At 49.4% G+C, this 16469-nt stretch overlaps 3 protein-coding genes and 1 long non-coding RNA gene across 5 annotated transcripts in view; 2 read left to right on the forward strand and 2 right to left on the reverse strand.

Annotated features, from left to right (window-relative positions):
• Window positions 1–3068, reverse strand: part of LOC142989032 (B- and T-lymphocyte attenuator-like) — a 3658-nt gene extending 590 nt beyond the window's left edge. Inside the window, exons 1-6 of the mRNA XM_076138392.1 lie at window positions 2376–3068; window positions 564–896; window positions 435–473; window positions 220–345; window positions 96–133; window position 1 (exon numbers count right to left, since the gene is read on the reverse strand). The exon at window position 1 is cut by the window's left edge and continues 590 nt beyond it. Coding sequence (XP_075994507.1) covers window position 1; window positions 96–133; window positions 220–345; window positions 435–473; window positions 564–896; window positions 2376–2484 — 646 coding nt within the window. The 5' untranslated portion in view covers window positions 2485–3068. The remainder of the gene's footprint in view (window positions 2–95; window positions 134–219; window positions 346–434; window positions 474–563; window positions 897–2375) is intronic.
• Window positions 3069–3657: 589 nt separating this feature from the next.
• Window positions 3658–7992, forward strand: LOC142989033 (splicing factor U2AF 35 kDa subunit-like). 2 transcript variants are annotated; one of them, XM_076138393.1, is made up of 8 exons: window positions 3658–3775; window positions 4532–4619; window positions 4731–4797; window positions 5915–5964; window positions 6327–6425; window positions 6674–6807; window positions 7554–7646; window positions 7730–7992. In XM_076138393.1, the coding sequence occupies exons 1-8, from the start codon at window positions 3732–3734 to the stop codon at window positions 7839–7841; spliced, it is 687 nt and encodes a 228-aa protein (XP_075994508.1). In that variant the 5' UTR covers window positions 3658–3731; the 3' UTR covers window positions 7842–7992. The 2 variants fall into 2 exon arrangements, with proteins under 2 accessions (XP_075994508.1, XP_075994509.1); XM_076138394.1 differs by lacking the exons at window positions 3658–3775; window positions 4532–4619; window positions 4731–4797 and adding an exon at window positions 5119–5185.
• On the reverse strand, window positions 6207–7287 carry LOC142989034 (uncharacterized). Its single transcript, XR_012960646.1, has 2 exons — window positions 7197–7287; window positions 6207–6463 (listed from the first exon to the last, which is right to left on the reverse strand). It is a non-coding gene; the product is annotated as an uncharacterized LOC142989034 (long non-coding RNA).
• A 694-nt stretch (window positions 7993–8686) lies between the features above and the next one.
• On the forward strand, window positions 8687–16124 carry LOC142989021 (cystathionine beta-synthase-like). The gene is made up of 15 exons (XM_076138376.1): window positions 8687–8796; window positions 10899–11187; window positions 11343–11449; window positions 11548–11682; window positions 11776–11855; window positions 11983–12187; window positions 12339–12430; window positions 13065–13190; window positions 13271–13355; window positions 13483–13588; window positions 13923–14000; window positions 14097–14231; window positions 14380–14488; window positions 14583–14667; window positions 15317–16124. The coding sequence occupies exons 2-15, from the start codon at window positions 10907–10909 to the stop codon at window positions 15445–15447; spliced, it is 1755 nt and encodes a 584-aa protein (XP_075994491.1). The 5' UTR covers window positions 8687–8796; window positions 10899–10906; the 3' UTR covers window positions 15448–16124.
• The last annotated feature ends 345 nt before the right edge of the window (window positions 16125–16469 follow it).

Raw genomic sequence — 16469 nt, forward strand, 5'->3', positions numbered from 1 at the left:
ACTGTAAACACACACACACACACACGCCCAGTATGACAACCTTGCTGAAGCTGTGACACGTCGCCAAGTGCAGTTGGACTCAGTTCCGCTCTGACCTGATATTCTGTCTTCGGTCGATCGTTCTTTGGCTTCCCTGCAGACAAATTCAGAGTGTGAACGTGACGGCTGCTGCTCGACTTCAACTCCCAGTCGATGAATGGAAGAAAGAAACCGTCTCACCTTTACAGCCTTGCATGGCTGCCACGGATACGACGATGACGATGATGACGAACACCAAGATCCCAGCAGCAGGGTAGACATACAGCAGGAGGGGCATGTGGTCGGGGTCCTGGTTCAGAGTGGGTTCTAAGGAAGGAGGGAGTGTTAGAGAGCATTAGTGTTCCCACAGGTCACCTGGTACTGTAGTGTCACTGTGAGGGGCTGTGGACTCTTACTGGTCTCATTCCTCTGTGGAACTACGCTGGGCTCAACATCTGGAAAATAGTACAGTCGCTTTACATCAAAGGGTTTATACTTTCACATGTAGAACACACGTTTAAAATCTGTGTGTGTGTATCACTCACCATCCACGGTCACGTTGATAGCATGACTGACTTGTCCTTCAAATCCACATTGATACAACCCCGAGTCATTTCTGATCACAGTATCAAAAATCAAAAGGGAGATCCAGCCCAGTTCCTGATGTGGGATCCACTCAGCTGTAATGTGGGGGGCGTTGTTGAAGTCAATGGGTGTAAATTCTGTCTCTTGTTTATACCAGATTTCTTGTGGTGGTGGTTTTGTTGAATTCTTGCAGAAAGTAACAGAGCAGTTAATCATGAAACGCTCCCCAGTCAGAGCTTGATGAACTGTGTGCCGACGTACGTTAACTTCAGGCACACAGTCAGAATCCTGACCTGCAGGAGGAAAATACAAACAGGTTAGATCTTAGGACTCCATATCCTGATGTGTTTTGCAGGAATAACCAAACAGGTGCGACTGATGGAAACAAAATGTGGCTGAACCCCAACAGGGAACTGAGACTGAACATCATGTTCATCTCACATCCTGTGTCCCATCCAGGAAGCCACAAGAGCCTGGTGTGAAGTATTCATGTTCATCTCTGTATTATTGAGTTAGTAACTAAACTAAAGTAACAACTAAAGCTGTGAATCCAAACTACATCAGTCAGTCAGTCATCATAAACACGAGGAGTTAGCCTGTAGCTTGGAGGAGTTAGCCTGTAGCTTGGAGGAGTTAGCCTGTAGTTTGGAGGAGTTAGTCTGGTTTGGAGGAGTTAGCCTGTAGTTTGGAGGAGTTAGTCTGGTTTGGAGGAGTTAGCCTGTAGTTTGGAGGAGTTAGTCTGGTTTGGAGGAGTTAGCCCGTAGTTTGGAGGAGTTAGTCTGGTTTGAAAGGAGTTAGCCTGTAGTTTGTAGGAGTACTGGGCTGGAAATACTGAAGTATGACTTCCTGGTCTCCAACTTGTATCGTGGGCGATCCTTTGATATGAAACCCACTAATCAGTGGAGAAAATTAAACTTCATGTTCTTTGATTTTAAGATGACTTCTCCTTTTTTCAAGCTAGCAGAAAGTTCAGAAAGTAATGTTTTCCACCCGGCTCCCACTCACATGCTGAAAACACTCAGAGTGGAAGAAATTAATAAGAGTAATTAGCATTTTTACACATTTAGTCACTGTGCCTGTTTACAGCTGAGGGAGCTCAGGTACTTTCATGTGGTACTGAGAAAATAGTTTAGCTTCTCTTATGACCTGACTCAGTTTGAACTGATATAAACTTGAACATGAAGCAGAGCCGGCGTTTATTTAGCTGAACACTTAAGTTTATTTATGTTAAAAGACTCATAAACTTTATAATACAGGAATAAATTATATTATAAATACAAAACACCTCGACAGCTTCCCTTCAATGTGACGATGCAGGAATCGATAAGTTTGATACTTTTGTTCCCTTTAGGCTTTCACTTATGAATGATGTCACTGTTTTCACACCAATCATCAACAAGAGAACAGAACAGATTGTTTTCTGCAGTCACTCATGCAGATAAATATTTTGATTTGATTTTGTTTCCGGTAGAATCACACACACTTTCATGTTCAGCCTGATGTCTGTCGTGACTTAAGCCTGTGTGTGTGTGTGTGTGTGTGTGTGTGTGTGTGTGTGTGTGTGTGTGTGACGACTGCACTGTCCGCCTGCTCTGTCCTCTGCTAAACTTAACAAACCCCTCGATTCATTTGCCCTCGTACAGTCAACTGAAGGATGTGACCTTCAGAGACCTGCGATGTGCTTTTTCGGAGGAGCGTGACCTTTGCCTCCTAGGAGGGAAAGGTCACGCTGCAGGAATAGTGAGAGAAATATCCAAAGAAAAGTGACTTACTGTCAGCGTTAGATGTGAGAAGGAGCGCTGCCACCAGGGACACATGCAGGGCGGCCCAGGAGCCTTTGGGCCTCATGGTGGAAGGAGTCGGGAAGCCGTCCATCCTCATCCTGACACAGTCCAGTCCAAGAGCAGGCGTTTGGCTACAATCACCATGTTGTAGCTCTGACAAGACGCAAAGTGTCTGGATTTGAAAGTGATGCTACTTAAAAACGTGCAGCTTCCTCTTTCTGTTCTCTGCTCTCTCCCTTCCTCTACCTCTTCCTCCTCACAGTTAAGGTGGGGTGATGATGATGGGTGGTCTTTAAACGCTGCGGTTCACGCAAATGAGATGAAACTTCTCACATTGGGGGGTTCCCACATTTCCAGGCGCTGAGTTGCAGCTCGAGCAAAATGGCCCCATTGACTGATTCCTTGTTCCTCAGACATACTCTTCTTCACCTGATCTCTGTCTGTGCACAGCCAAGTCTTCCTCACTTCTTGGCAGCGTTGGTGGTTAACCTTCTGTAAGTCGACTTCCTCTCCCCTCACCCTTCCTTTCATCCTCACTCTGCCCGACTGCTGCAAGCTTTGTGGGCCTGTTGCACGGCGTTGTGGTGACGGTGGAGGATGTAGGTATTGTGTGCAGAGAGGGAGGGGAGGACGCTGGGGCCTCTTCGTCCAATAACAGGAGAACTGCTCATATTCTGTGCTGTTGTCGTCTCTGGTCCTTACATGCTTGTAGCCTGTGTGTGCGTGTGTATGTGTGTGACGGGGGTGGTTGTGACAGTGAATTTGAAGTCCATTCAAATTCTAAGACGTGGTTGATTGATAAATTATGATGTTAGCACTGGAGACTTTAACTTTACTTAAAAAGTATTTATACTGATGCGACGTCATCATCTGAGGTCTGAGGGGGCCGACACCATGGGAGTGTGTTTGGTGATCAACTAGAATAAAGCCACAATCATCGTTACCACACAATCTCTGCACATCCACCTAGTTTGTGTGCCTACAGCTCACATACCATCGATACAGCTGTTTTATACATATAGAGGAATAACAAGTACAATGAGACCCCTGAAATATAACTGTTTGATTTCTACCAAGTTCTGCACATGTAGTAATGAAATAATTAAATTAAACGCATAACTATTCAACTGAAGCGATATCTACGGGCACTTTGTAGCAATAAATTTAGATTTAATGGCTACGAACATAAATACAGTCTATGGTAGTTGGAGGAAGGTTTGAGTAACTGCGCCCTTGTGTGGTGAGTGGAGGTAATGCAGGTCACCGGAGAGAGACGACTGCGCAAGCTCCGTAACTTCACAACGTGCGTAATGACGTAGTCGAAACGCTTCCGACGGGCCGAAAATGGCGGAGTACCTGGCATCCATTTTCGGCACAGAGAAAGACAAGTAAGTTTAATTTAGTATTTAACCCCTGTAGCTTATTTAACACTCATCTGGGGATAAAATGAATGTGCAATACTCGAGTTCTCCCGCCAGTGGGGTGGTTTTGTAGCCGTAGCTGGCTCCCCTGAACGCCCCAGACAAGCTAATGTTAGCGGGAGGAGCTGTTGAGCTAACGCGTTGAATGGAGCCCACAGAGCGTCTGTAGCACTGAGCGGCGCTGTGCTGCTGTTCTGGGCGGAAATTACTCGTTTGGTAACCGCGCCGGCTTCTGTAGGCGCAGCGTAGATACACAGGAATATTTCTACTTTCTAGCCAAGCGCGTAACGCCGACTACGAGCGGTTAGCTGAGGAACTTGTTGGCAAAGTGCTGCTATGGCGGGCTGCGGTGTTTCAACTGGCCGGTGGATGGCAGCAGAGAGCACGAGACACATGCACACACACACACACAGCTGATGGGAGTGTTTATGTTTACATCAGACACCGCGTTGGTTTCTGTTATGATTTGAGCGTGACTGTGTTAAAGTTTAGACTCTTTAGGTTATTGACAGATCACTGATAATTTACTTTGTCTTTATAAAGGCTCAGTATCTGTAATCTGCAAATTCCTTGTAAATGAAAAAAGCCTACTTGGCAATAAAACTTCACCTCAACACAGGGTTAGGGTTAGGATACATGACCAACATCACACACACACGTGATTTTGTGCCATCATTGTTCACACTGTAGCTGCTGATGTTGATGCCTCTCTCTCTATTCCAGGGTCAATTGTTCTTTCTACTTCAAAATCGGAGCGTGCAGACATGGGGACCGCTGCTCTAGATTGCACAACAAGCCGACCTTCAGCCAGGTGAGGACGCGGTCAGGATCACCATCTTCTGGACACAAACCTTTTGTAGACACTTATGCTATCATCAAACCCCTTCTGTCTAACCTTGTTACGTTGTGTCTCCCTCCACAGACCATCTTGATTCAGAACATCTACCGTAACCCCCAGAACAGTGCACAGACGGCTGACGCGTCCCGCTGTAAGTCTGGGACCTGACAGCTTCACAGTCGCTGCTCTCTTTCAGCCCAGGAGCTCATTATCACCCAGAGTGTAGCAGATCAGCCATCACACACACACACACACACACACACACACACACACCTGGCAGCTTATCTGCTCTAAACCCATGCTACATCCAGATCTCTGAAAGCTTCTGTTGTTCCTAGATTTCCTGTGATTGTTGCTATCGGGCTGTGATTCAAAACATATGACATTAAATATCTAACTAGAACATTTTCCCTCCCCAGCTCAATATTTTTGTTTTGATTTATATCACAAAAGTGTACGTTTTGTATTTCAGACCATTTTCCTCTTGAACATTTACCGTAAGCTTCCAAACTCTGCCCAGTCTGCTGATGGTTTACACTGTAAGTCCTCCCTTCATCTGCAGGACCCTCTGACACCGACTACATCTATAACTCACTGTGTCACACCTTCACCTGGCCCAGTGTAGACACACGTCCACACATAGAACTCACCACACCTCTCCCTCTCTGGATGTAACACAACTCTAAATGCTCCGACATGTTTCCTCAGAGGCCTTTATCTTTACTTGTAGCCGGCCCAATGATTGACTGATGTCTTTAGGTCCATCTATCTTATCTTTGTATTGATGTGGGCAGTAATGTGTGCGGCCTCTGCTTGGGTCGTTCCTGCGCTGAGGGGGAAACAGATGTGTTGGATGTGAAAGTGTTAACATTTCTCTCACAGTGTTTCTGTCGCTCACATTTAAGTATTCAGTCATGGACAGGTTACATGCACAGGGTTTATACCAGCTTACGTCTCTACTGGGATTGAGCCCCATCTTTGGATTCTCTCACTTTCTGTATTTGGATGCTGATCGTCCTCACATTAGACGGTGACATCATCTCAGTGTCACACAGACGTATAGATGGAGTCTTAAGAAGGATCAGCTCAAGAGAAATACACTTTGATTTGGGCTGAGCGGCAGACAGAAGTCTTTATAGTGTCCCGTAACATTCCACCACACCAGATTGACCCTTTGCTTATTGCTGACAGGTCACTTCTCTCAGCTCACACAGTGACGCCGCCGCTCCGTACCGAATCCTAACCCTGCTCCTGTTCTCCTCTCCCAGGTGCTGTGAGCGATGTGGAAATGCAGGAGCACTATGACGAGTTCTTCGAGGTGAGCGACCCTTTGTGCTCGCTTGTTCTTTTCACCAAGTCACTACGTGTTTCCACTCTGAGCCGTGACTCAACCCAGGAGTCTCCTGCTGGCTCTTGAGCTAATATTTACACTGCAGTGGAGTGAGACGGGCGAGTGCAGCCGCTCTCTCTCTCTCTCTGCATGTTAATCATGGACTAAACTACAGATGTAAGCAGATTGAGTGCAGCCCTGTGTTGTTGTTGTTGTTGGTAATGATCCCAGCACAGGGATGTGGGCCGGGCACCCATGGTTGAGCCAACAGTGTAATGTGGTCTTAAGTGTCTGCGGAGGCTTCACCTGTTGGCCCCGGCCGGTTGATCATTCTCCTCTTTTACACACAGGAGGTGTTCACAGAGATGGAGGAGAAGTACGGCGAGGTGGAGGAGATGAATGTGTGTGACAACCTGGGAGACCACCTGGTGGGAAACGTCTACGTCAAGGTTAGTGACCCGGGGATCTGAGTCCATCCTGACAAAATCTGTAAGATAGGAAGGGATAAAGTGTCACCGTTACATTTAAAGGGCCAGCGCGCTTTACTGACTTACATGCTCTCTCACTCACTCTCTCTATTTCTCTCTCCCTCTCACTCACTCTCTCACCCTCTCTTTCACTCTTTCTTTCTCTCTCACTCTCTCACTCCCCTCCCCACCCTCTCTCTCTCTCTCTCTCTCTCTCTCTTTGTGTTTAGTTTCGTCGTGAGGAAGATGCAGAGAAAGCCGTCATGGACCTGAACAACCGCTGGTTTAACGCCCAGCCCATCCACGCAGAGCTGTCGCCCGTCACAGACTTCAGGGAAGCGTGCTGTCGGCAGTATGAGATGGGGTCGGTATGAGAGCTTCAGTCCTGCTGCTCTTTAACTTCTTTAATGGCTTTCAATCAAATATCTGTTATCTACAAGGCACGGAGCTTATCAGGAGTGAGGAACGTGCAGCAATCAACACAGCCACGTGTGTGTGTGTGTGTGTGTGTGTGTGTGTGTGTGTGTGTGTGTGTGTGTGTGTGTGTGTGTGTGTGTGTGTGTGTGTGTGTGTGTGTGTGTGTGTGTGTGTGTGTGTGTGTGTGTGTGAGATCAAACAAACAAACTGCAGGGGAAGAGAAATAAAAAAATAAAAATCCTGAAATCCGACAGTTTATTTAAACACACGTTTGTGCCAGCGTGTTTATACATCAGGACCCTAGAGAGGTGAAGAGGGGAGGAAGACCACTCTGACCTTCATCCTGCCTCGGCCTTGAGCACCACCCAGAGTCGCTGCCAGCTGTTTGGTTCCTGTGTTCACATGAGTCAGAGCACAGATAGAGTTAGTGCTTACAGAGGGGGAGGAAGAGGGGAGGAAGAGGGGGAGGGGCTGATGAGCCTCTGCTCTGTGAGACCTGCAGTGTTTTTCCGTCGGTCCAGGTTTGTTTGTCTCCCCCAGTGTTTGGATCAGGTTAGGGGGGCCTGATCCTCTTCAGGTGTTTGGCTTGGCCGGAGTCTCAGCGTGAGCCGGTGAACTTTGCCCGGTGGCGCCGATCCACCAAATACAAGCCCGACTTAAGTTTTAACCCTTGGTGTGCCTGTGTTCCTCCAGAGAGTGCACCCGGGGCGGCTTCTGCAACTTCATGCACCTCAAACCAATATCCAGGGAGCTTCGGAGGGAGCTGTACGGCCGCCGCAGGAAAAGGTACGAGGGGGAAAAGGTCCATGGTCCCATTGTCTCAGCGTTGTGCTCAGCTGGTAAACGTCTCTCTCTCTCTCTCCCATCAGGCCTCGCTCTCGCTCACAATCCAGGGAGAGAGCGCCATCCCGACCTCGAGACAAACGGCGGGACCGTGAGAGGCGGAGATCGAGGGACAGAGAACGCTCGGGGAGGTTCTAAAGGAAGCCCAGACCGACCCAGTGCCCCCCGTCCCCCACCCTGAGCCCCTGCAGATGTTTGTTTCTTTTGGTGAATTGTTGTGTTTTTCTTTTATTCCCTTTTTTAAGACGAGCTTACATCGCTTTCTCAATAAAACAGATTTGTTACTCGACCTTGGTCCTCTGGTATGACATCATCACCATGACATCATCCCTCAAACGCTTCAATTGATCCATTTATTTGTTTGATGATTTTATGTTTCAGGAAAATAACAACAAATGGACTTTGAAACTTTCCAAATCTATCTTTCTTACTGTCTTTAGTCGACAGCAAAATGGTTCAATATTTTACCAAATCAATATTTTATCATCACTTCCTCAAACTTTTTCAATGATTAATGACGACATCGTCAATAGAGGACCTGGATCGTTCCTTAACATCCAGTTCATGGGTCGATCATCAATGTGAAGAACAATGTGTTTCACTTCATGCTGGTTGATCAGAAACTGAGCTCCATCACACAGGAGGGTCCTCAGGCACCCAGGTCATCTGAGAGAGGTCATCTGATCCAGTTACAGTGGATCAATCACACTGATCTGATCGGGATAAGTCACACTGAGCACCAGAAACAAACACACACACAAACCTGCACCCACCAGTCTGTGTGTGGCGAGTCGGGGGTTAATAAAAACCAAAAACAGATGGTGGCCGTAAACGCATCACCATGCCTTCTCCTTCCCCCCTCCCCACCCCACGGCCGTTCCCAGGGTGCCTCGCTGTGATTGGCTGACGGGACCAAACCGACGCCCTCGCCGCAGCCAATGAGCGCGCGGCCCGAGCGGAGCCGCCGCCGTGTCGGGCGGCCGCACGTGTTGTCGTCACTGCTGCGCTGCGCTTTGTTGCTCGCGCTGCTCATCACTCCGCGCTGCCGCCGACTGCCGCTGATTTCTTTTCGCTGCGACGTTCAACGGCCCAGGTGAGCGGAGTTTGATGCTTCGGTGAATCGCGTTTAAGCCACAGAATGAAACACGCGCTCCGTGGTATTTACCTACTCCACGCGTGCACACACTGATGCAACAACACGACTGCGCACTTCAGCTGTTCAGCTGCCTGCTAAATATAATCAAACGCACTTTTGGAGCCGTATTGCAGTTTTTCCAGTTATTTTAGCTTCAGGGGGAATTCCGGGTGGTTGTACCGGCTGTGGATCGTCATTCTGACATGGCTCATCTTGATGAAAGCTTTATTGTTTACTCTCCGGCGTTACGATCCCACGTGTTATCGCTTTAAAACGGAACCGTTAGACGTGACTGAGCGTTTCTGGCACCATCGTCTTGTGGTTTCTTGGATCCAAACCCATGCGGCTGCCTGGGACATGTTGGGTTTTGTTCCGTAGGTGTCTGCAGTCTGTGTGATTCTCTGGTCAGCATTCCTGCTGTTCACATTCAGCCTCAGCATTTGTATTGGTTGAGTGAATCTCTTTAGTGTCTGACCTGCTGCCGCACAGCAGAGAGAAGCCTCTGACCTGACTGCACCTGAAAGGCCACGGCAAAGGTTCAAACCCTCATCCTGACCTTCTCAGGGACACTGCAGAGACTAGATTGCCTACAAACACTTAAAGAACCAGAGGGCATTAGAGATACCTCAGTTAAGGCCGATAAGCAGCCTGATAAGGGCGGCATTCATGGCCTTTTAGCAGACAAAAACAACAATTTTCCAAAGCCTCCCCAGCAGGTCTATAAAGTCTGAATACCAGTGTGAGAAAGTCTCTGCTTGTAAAGCTCAAGCCCTTGAGCTCCTTCCTGCCATATAATGAGCCCACACTAAGCCGAGGCCACATTAGGTTTCAGAGGGTCACGTTGCAGTGTTGACCCTTGCCTCAGACTGCCAGCACCAGATCCCACCTACTCCTTTCCTAACACGCTCCTCTGTTCTCTCCACTTAGACCAAAGCAGCTCAGCTGTTGAGAAGTGATGACTAATGTCCTTCAGATGATGCAAGACTCAGAGAAGTTACCTCTAAAGGATGACACTCACACAGGGTGAGAAGTGAAACAAGGTCTGAAATCTGCCTTCAACCAAACCATCTCACAGTGTTGTGTTTGCTTAGGGCGTCTCCACCGTTTACCTTCAGCGTGCTCGCTCGGTCGCGCGGTGAAATGTTGCTTTGCTGTTAGAACCTCGCGTGGCGCCTGTGGTGGTGTTTGCTTTGTGCGTTAGTGAGGCTTCATGCGCTGCCATCTAAGGCAGGATGGGGAGGAAGTGTGAGCCATCCTGCCTGCATGTTTCAGAGAGCAGCTGGATGTTTGAGGTGCTACAGAATCTCATCAAATCTCTATCCCAATGTGGCAGCACCTCACTGGTCCCAGCTGACTGGACCGTCTCCTGCCTGTGATAATGATCGTATCCCTTTATGATGCTTTACTCTGTCATCTTAGGTAGACTGGGTCTGAGCTGTGGATGCACGACTCAGCATGTGTTACTCTATCTTACTCATTAAAATAGATCTGGCCGGTGGTCACTGAACCGAATATGGTTTTGAAGAGTGACCAGTAAATCAAACCTGCGTAGAGAAAAGTCAGACTGGATGATGCAACATGAAGTCATCATGGCTGCACGCACGCACGCACGCACGCACGCACGCACGCACGCACGCACGCACGCACGCACGCACGCACGCACGCACGCACGCACGCACACACACACACACACACACACACGCACACACACACACACACACACACACACACACACACACACACACACGGTTCTGCCCTCTGGCTGCGCCTCAAAGCAGAACCTGTTTGCCAAAACATGTTTGTTGTAGGATAAGAGTAAAGCGGTGTTGGTTTAGTTCCTGCCCATATTTGCTGATGTGGATCTGGGGCTCAGCCTGGCCGTAGTTAGATGAGATTAGAGGATGCTGGGGAGAGTTTGATCCTGAAACCTCCTGTTACCTCTGTTTCTGCCTAGTTGCATCATTTCCTCACACACCAGGTGCAAAGAGCAGGATGCGCAAAACCCGATCTGAGTTTGATCAACGGACGCAGGCCAAATCAGTTTCTTGTTGCTATTTCAGGCTGAGCGATGCCATCAGTCCCCTCCTCTAAAGAGAGCGGCGGCCCCGTGTGCCCCCACGCTGCCAAGATGCTCAACTGTTCCAACGGAGAGGCGGTGCTGCGCGAGGGATCCTTCCCCCTCAACGGGGTCGACAAGATGCCCGACACCGAGAAAGAGGACAGATCCATTGCCCTGAGGACGAAAAGCGTCTCCCCCGAGAGGAAGTGGATCCGGCCTGACCTCCCCAGCCGCTGCACATGGACCCTGGAGGGCTCCAACGACTCCTCCCCCCACACCCAGATCCTCAGGTGAGACGGGCCTCAGCTGCTCCTGCTCTACTTTCTGTCCTTTCCCTTATTTATGATCCAGATCTGTGTTCTTTATCTTCAGCCAGGTTTGTCTTTCAGGCCTGGAGCGAGTCTGAATGTGTCGCTTTATGCTTTCTATTCTTCTCTCCTCTCAGATCCGATCCTCCTCTCATTCTTCCCACCATCCTCAACCGGATCGGTGACACTCCCCTGGTGCGCATCAACAAGATTCCCAAAATGTTCGGCCTCAAGTGTGAATTACGTGAGTCACGCCACGCTCAAGTCCAGACACCCAGCGGCCGGGAATCTTACTCTCTGACTCTCTGACTCATTCCTGTCGGTCTCCTTTTTTGTTGTTAGTGGCCAAGTGTGAGTACTTCAATGCCGGCGGCAGCGTCAAGGACAGGATCAGTCTCAGGATGGTCCAGGATGCAGAGAACGCCGGGCTGCTCAAGCCTGGAGACACCATCATAGAACCCACCTCAGGAAACACAGGTCAGCACCCGGGGCTCTGCGTGGCTTTGGGGGAGGTATGAAGGTTTGTGTCTTGGGGGTATTGATGTTGTACTCCGCTTGTGTTTGGTGCAGGCATTGGGTTGGCCCTGGCTGCGGCTGTGAAAGGCTACCGCTGCATCATCGTCATGCCGGAGAAGATGAGCATGGAGAAGGTGAGTGGCATCCGGACCTCAGCGGGACCCCAGCAGGGCCCGAGCAGGGCCGGCTGATCTGGGACTAGAACCTGGTTTAGAACCTGGTCTTGCTGTTGTGCTGAGATCCCGACTCGTTTCCTTGCAGGTGGATGTTCTGAGGGCGCTGGGAGCCGAGATCGTCCGCACGCCCACCAGCGCACGCTTCGACTCGCCAGAGTCCCACGTGGGCGTGGCCTGGCGTCTGAAGAACGAGATCCCCAACTCGCACATCCTGGACCAGTACCGCAACCCGAGCAACCCTCTGGCTCACTACGACACCACAGCCGAGGAGATCCTGGCCCAGTGCGACGGTAAACACGCTTTGATAACATTTAGAGGAAGAAGCTTTAGGAATCCACGTCACATTTTGGCGGTGTCGCTCAGGCTGGTAGGCTGTCTGACACACACGCCTGTCTGTCACACACGCCTGTCTGACCCACACCTCGGTCTGACCCCTGACAGGTAAATTGGACATGCTGGTGGCGGGAGCAGGAACAGGAGGAACAATCACCGGCATCGCTCGCAAACTGAAGGAACGTTGCCCCAACATCAAGGTCAGCCGCCTCTCTGCACACAGAGCCTGAACCAGGTCCCCCTGAACCAGGTCCCCCTGAACCAGGTCCCCCTGAACCAGACACACACACACACACACACACACACACACACACACACACACACAGACATTCTGCTACTTGGACATGCAGCCTGTCCCTTCTGCTCTTGGCTCCAGAACAATGACTCCAGTGTTTGCTCCTCTTTAGTTTGGGGTCCCTGTGCTCCAGGTTGAGGTTTTGTTTTATTTTGCTGAGAAAGTAAAAAGGCGCTCCATCATCCCACTGCCAGTTCTGCACTTTGCTTTGACTTCCTGTCTCCAGCAGATTGTTCCTGTCCGGCTCTTTGGCCGCTGACAGGCTGGGTTCGGATATCCGGAGCTCATTTAGAGCTCCAGGACCCAAACACAACAGAGCCACAGGGGATCCTCTGTCCTCCTTTCTTGTTTCTGACTCAACATGACTGTGCTGAGGCTCCATGAAGCCTCTCTGACCGTGGCGGTGCTGAATGACTCTGCAGCACCGACCCGTCACCTCACAGCTAACGGGCCTCAGCTCTGCAAAGATGATAGACACTTTTGCTTCTGAGCGGCGGCGGCGGTTGTTGTTGTTCATGAATGCGGCGTCTTGTGCACAGATTGTCGGCGTCGACCCCGAAGGCTCCATCCTGGCTGAGCCTGAGGAGCTTAACAAGACGGATAAGACCCAGTACGAGGTGGAGGGCATCGGCTACGACTTCATCCCCACCGTGCTGGACAGAGCAGTGAGTCCAAAGCTGGTTGAAACACTAAATGCGTGGATTTGCCTCCATCCTTCTCTCAACTCTTTGTTTCATGTCTGCAGGTGATTGATTCCTGGTACAAGTCTGCGGATGAGGAGTCCTTCAACATGTCCCGCCTGCTGATCAGAGAGGAGGGCCTGCTGTGCGGTCAGTCCACATACACACACATGAAGTGACATCATGATGTGAGAGTAGCAGCAGCTGGGTTGGTTGGTTGGTTGGTTGGGTGCAGATGTTGAGGGCGTGGCCTCCTCCCTGTGTGCTCCTCTGACAGGTGGCAGCTCTGGGACGGCCATGGCTGCAGCGGTGCAAGTGGCCAAAGAGCTGAAGGAGGGTCAGCGCTGTGTGGTCATCCTGCCAGACTCCATCCGCAACTACATGTGAGCATCCACCTGCCCCGGCCCCCCAGGCCCAGACTTTGGCCTCCCATGATTCACTGTGTTGATCTAGAAATGCCAGTAAACTCAGATTAGATGTTTGTTTTCACAACACCTCCCCTAAATCACATGTTTGGTCACAACCATGGGAAGGTCCCGTATGGTGGAGCAGAGGTGGTGAAGTCAGACTAATGCAGTGAGGCCATACGCCCCCATGTGGGCAGTCAGGGTAATTCAGTTTGGCGTCTCACTGTGAGAATCATCACTGCTGGTGTGTGTTGTGTTGTGTTGTGTGTGTGTGTGTGATGTTTTCATACTTTGTTTGTCTGCGCTCAAGGTCAAAGTTCCTGAGTGACAAGTGGATGGTCCAGAAGGGTTTCCTGAGGGAGGAGGACCTCATGGTGAAGAAGCCTTGGTACGTGCCTCTCCTCTCTCTCTGGCTCGTCCAGCTGTGAGTGTGTGTGTGTGTGTGTGTGTATGTATGTGCTAATCTCCTGGCTCCCTCTGTCAGGTGGTGGAACCTGAAGCTGCAGGGCCTGAACCTGTCAGCCCCCCTCACCGTCCTGCCCACCGTCACCTGCCAGAAGACCATCAAGATCCTGAAGGAGAAAGGCTTCGACCAGGCGCCCGTGGTGGACGAGGCAGGGTGTGTGTCGCTCTGCGTGCATTGTGAAGGCTTCGTTGTTTAGACTTGTTGTTACTCAATGTGTGTTTCAGGAAACACCAGTTCACTTTATGGACTGTGTGTGTGTGTGTGTGTGTGTGTGTGTGTGTGTGTGTGTGTGTGTTGGCAGGCTGATCCTGGGCATGGTGACCTTAGGGAACATGCTGGCCTGCATCCTGGCAGGGAAGATCAAACTCTCAGACACGGTCAGCAAAGTGCTGTACAAACAGTTCAAACAGGTCAGACGTGAACTCTTTGTTCTTCCTCACCCTGGTCTTCCTCCTCGCCCTATTCAGCCCGCCCACCCTTTTGTTGTCTCTTTGTTGCTCTCAGATCCGTCTGACCGACAACCTGGGAAAGTTGTCCCGCATCCTGGAGACCGACCACTTCGCCCTGGTCGTACACGAACAGATTCAGTGTGAGTACCACGCCCCCAACACACACACACACACACACACACACACACACACACACACACACACACACACACACACACACACACACACACACACACACACACACACACACACACACACACACGTGATTCTTCAGTCCAGTTGTTCCAAACCTGAGCAGGTCCTTGTCACTGCATCCTCACTTCCTTGTGTCCTTTTGCTCTTTAGACACTTAATCAGTGAACAAATAACCGTCGACCCCAAGCCACTTGTGTTTGCACTTCAGGGTCGTTGTCTTCCTGAAGGACGCGGCGTTCTGTCCCCTGTGGTCGGACTTCGTCACACCAACGTTTCCTCTGATAACATTGGTCGAGCTTAGTTGGACAACAAAGTTGTTTTGTGTTTGTGTTTTGAAACACATGCTAGTTAAAGTCCAACTTCAAAGTGAGGATCTGAAACGTGATGTAGATCTTGGACGACCTTCTTCTCTGATGGTCGAATCCAGAGAGGAGTGTGTAGTTACTACAATGCTGCCGACTAGTGGCAGATCGGTGAACAGCTGTTATCGTGATCATGCACACAACATTGAATGTTTTTCTTTTTGGCGGTGGACACAAAAGTCTTTCTTTAAAGGTCTCAGTCCTCATCCTGTTTGTTGTTTCCCTCTCTCAGACCTGACGGACGGCTCTCCCAGTCTGAAGCAGATGGTCTTCGGCGTGGTGACGGCTGTCGACCTGCTGAACTTCGTCACGGTCCGGGAAAGAAGAGAGCGATCGGTGTCCGAGTCCACCGACGAGCTGTGACCGTGTGACGCACACACACACTCGCATGTATAGATCTTACATTTACACACCCACCCCCCCCCCCCCCCCCCCCCCCACACACACACACAGGAGTGATTTCAAAAAGCTTTTCAATTGCGATGAGTTCTTTTTCCAACTTCCAATGATCTTCTGTTTTTTTAATGTAAAAATCTTAAGGGTGAAAGCTAAATCTGTTTGAACATGATGTCGCCGTCATGGATGATGATCGATTGCTTATTGTGTGAAGTAGAAATCATTATTATAGCTGGCTATAGAGGAAACATTCATATTTTGTTAGTTTGTCATGTAGACGGTTGTTTTTAATCATCACAGCTTTATTAGGGATCCTTTTACTATTGTGTTTGTTAACCAAAGCGTTGTGTCATGTTGGCCTTAATTTTTACTTGCGTATGAATGAAACATCAGAAACAAGAGGCGGGACATCAGAGTGTCCAGATGTTTGTGTAAGGCATCATTCTCATGCTTCTTCTTAATAAGCTGCTTCTTCTGTGCGTTTACTCCAAATGAAGCTGATGCAGAGTCCACATCAATCACTTTCCTTAAAACCACTGTTTACTTTTGTTCTGACCGTTTCATCTGTACAAGTAGGAAACATTCTTAATGGATTTTGTTTTGCCATAAATGAATATTTATGATTTAATAAAGCTTTAAAGTAATGTGTGTTTCTGCCATTGAGTGTTGTTTGATTGATATGATCGAACCAACAACACTGACGTCATCCAGAACTCTGCGCCGTCCACACTGCTGTGTCATTTCTACACAACCTATGTCAGCCTTGGCGCCCTGTTTGTCATCTACTGTCTTATTAATTTTACATTACTTTGCATAGCTCTCTCGCTCTTTCTATGTTTATAATAAATGATTAACCCATATATGGAATGTCCTACACACACATATCAAACCAGCAGTAGTGGGATCAGGTGGCCTCACTCCCTTCACTTTGACACTGAACACAACTATTTATCTCTAACAACACAAACAACCCGACTGATCCTGCATAG

Source organism: Genypterus blacodes, unplaced genomic scaffold (genome assembly GCF_046128005.1).
Source record: "Genypterus blacodes isolate CSIRO-AG114 ecotype Tasmania unplaced genomic scaffold, CSIRO-AGI_Gbla_v1 ptg000364l_1, whole genome shotgun sequence".
In the NCBI taxonomy this organism is placed as follows: domain Eukaryota; kingdom Metazoa; phylum Chordata; class Actinopteri; order Ophidiiformes; family Ophidiidae; genus Genypterus; species Genypterus blacodes.

Bases quoted from the DNA above. Each gene is read 5' to 3' on its own strand.
- LOC142989033 (XM_076138393.1), top strand. From the start codon at position 3,732: ATGGCGGAGTACCTGGCATCCATTTTCGGCACAGAGAAAGACAA. The intron at 4,798-5,914 runs GTAAGTCTGGGA...CTCCTCTCCCAG, and splicing joins GACGGCTGACGCGTCCCGCT to GTGCTGTGAGCGATGTGGAA. The intron at 5,965-6,326 runs GTGAGCGACCCT...TTTTACACACAG, and splicing joins ACTATGACGAGTTCTTCGAG to GAGGTGTTCACAGAGATGGA.
- LOC142989021 (XM_076138376.1), top strand. From the start codon at position 10,907: ATGCCATCAGTCCCCTCCTCTAAAGAGAGCGGCGGCCCCGTGTGCCCC. The intron at 13,589-13,922 runs GTGAGCATCCAC...TCTGCGCTCAAG, and splicing joins GACTCCATCCGCAACTACAT to GTCAAAGTTCCTGAGTGACA. The intron at 14,668-15,316 runs GTGAGTACCACG...TCCCTCTCTCAG, and splicing joins CGTACACGAACAGATTCAGT to ACCTGACGGACGGCTCTCCC.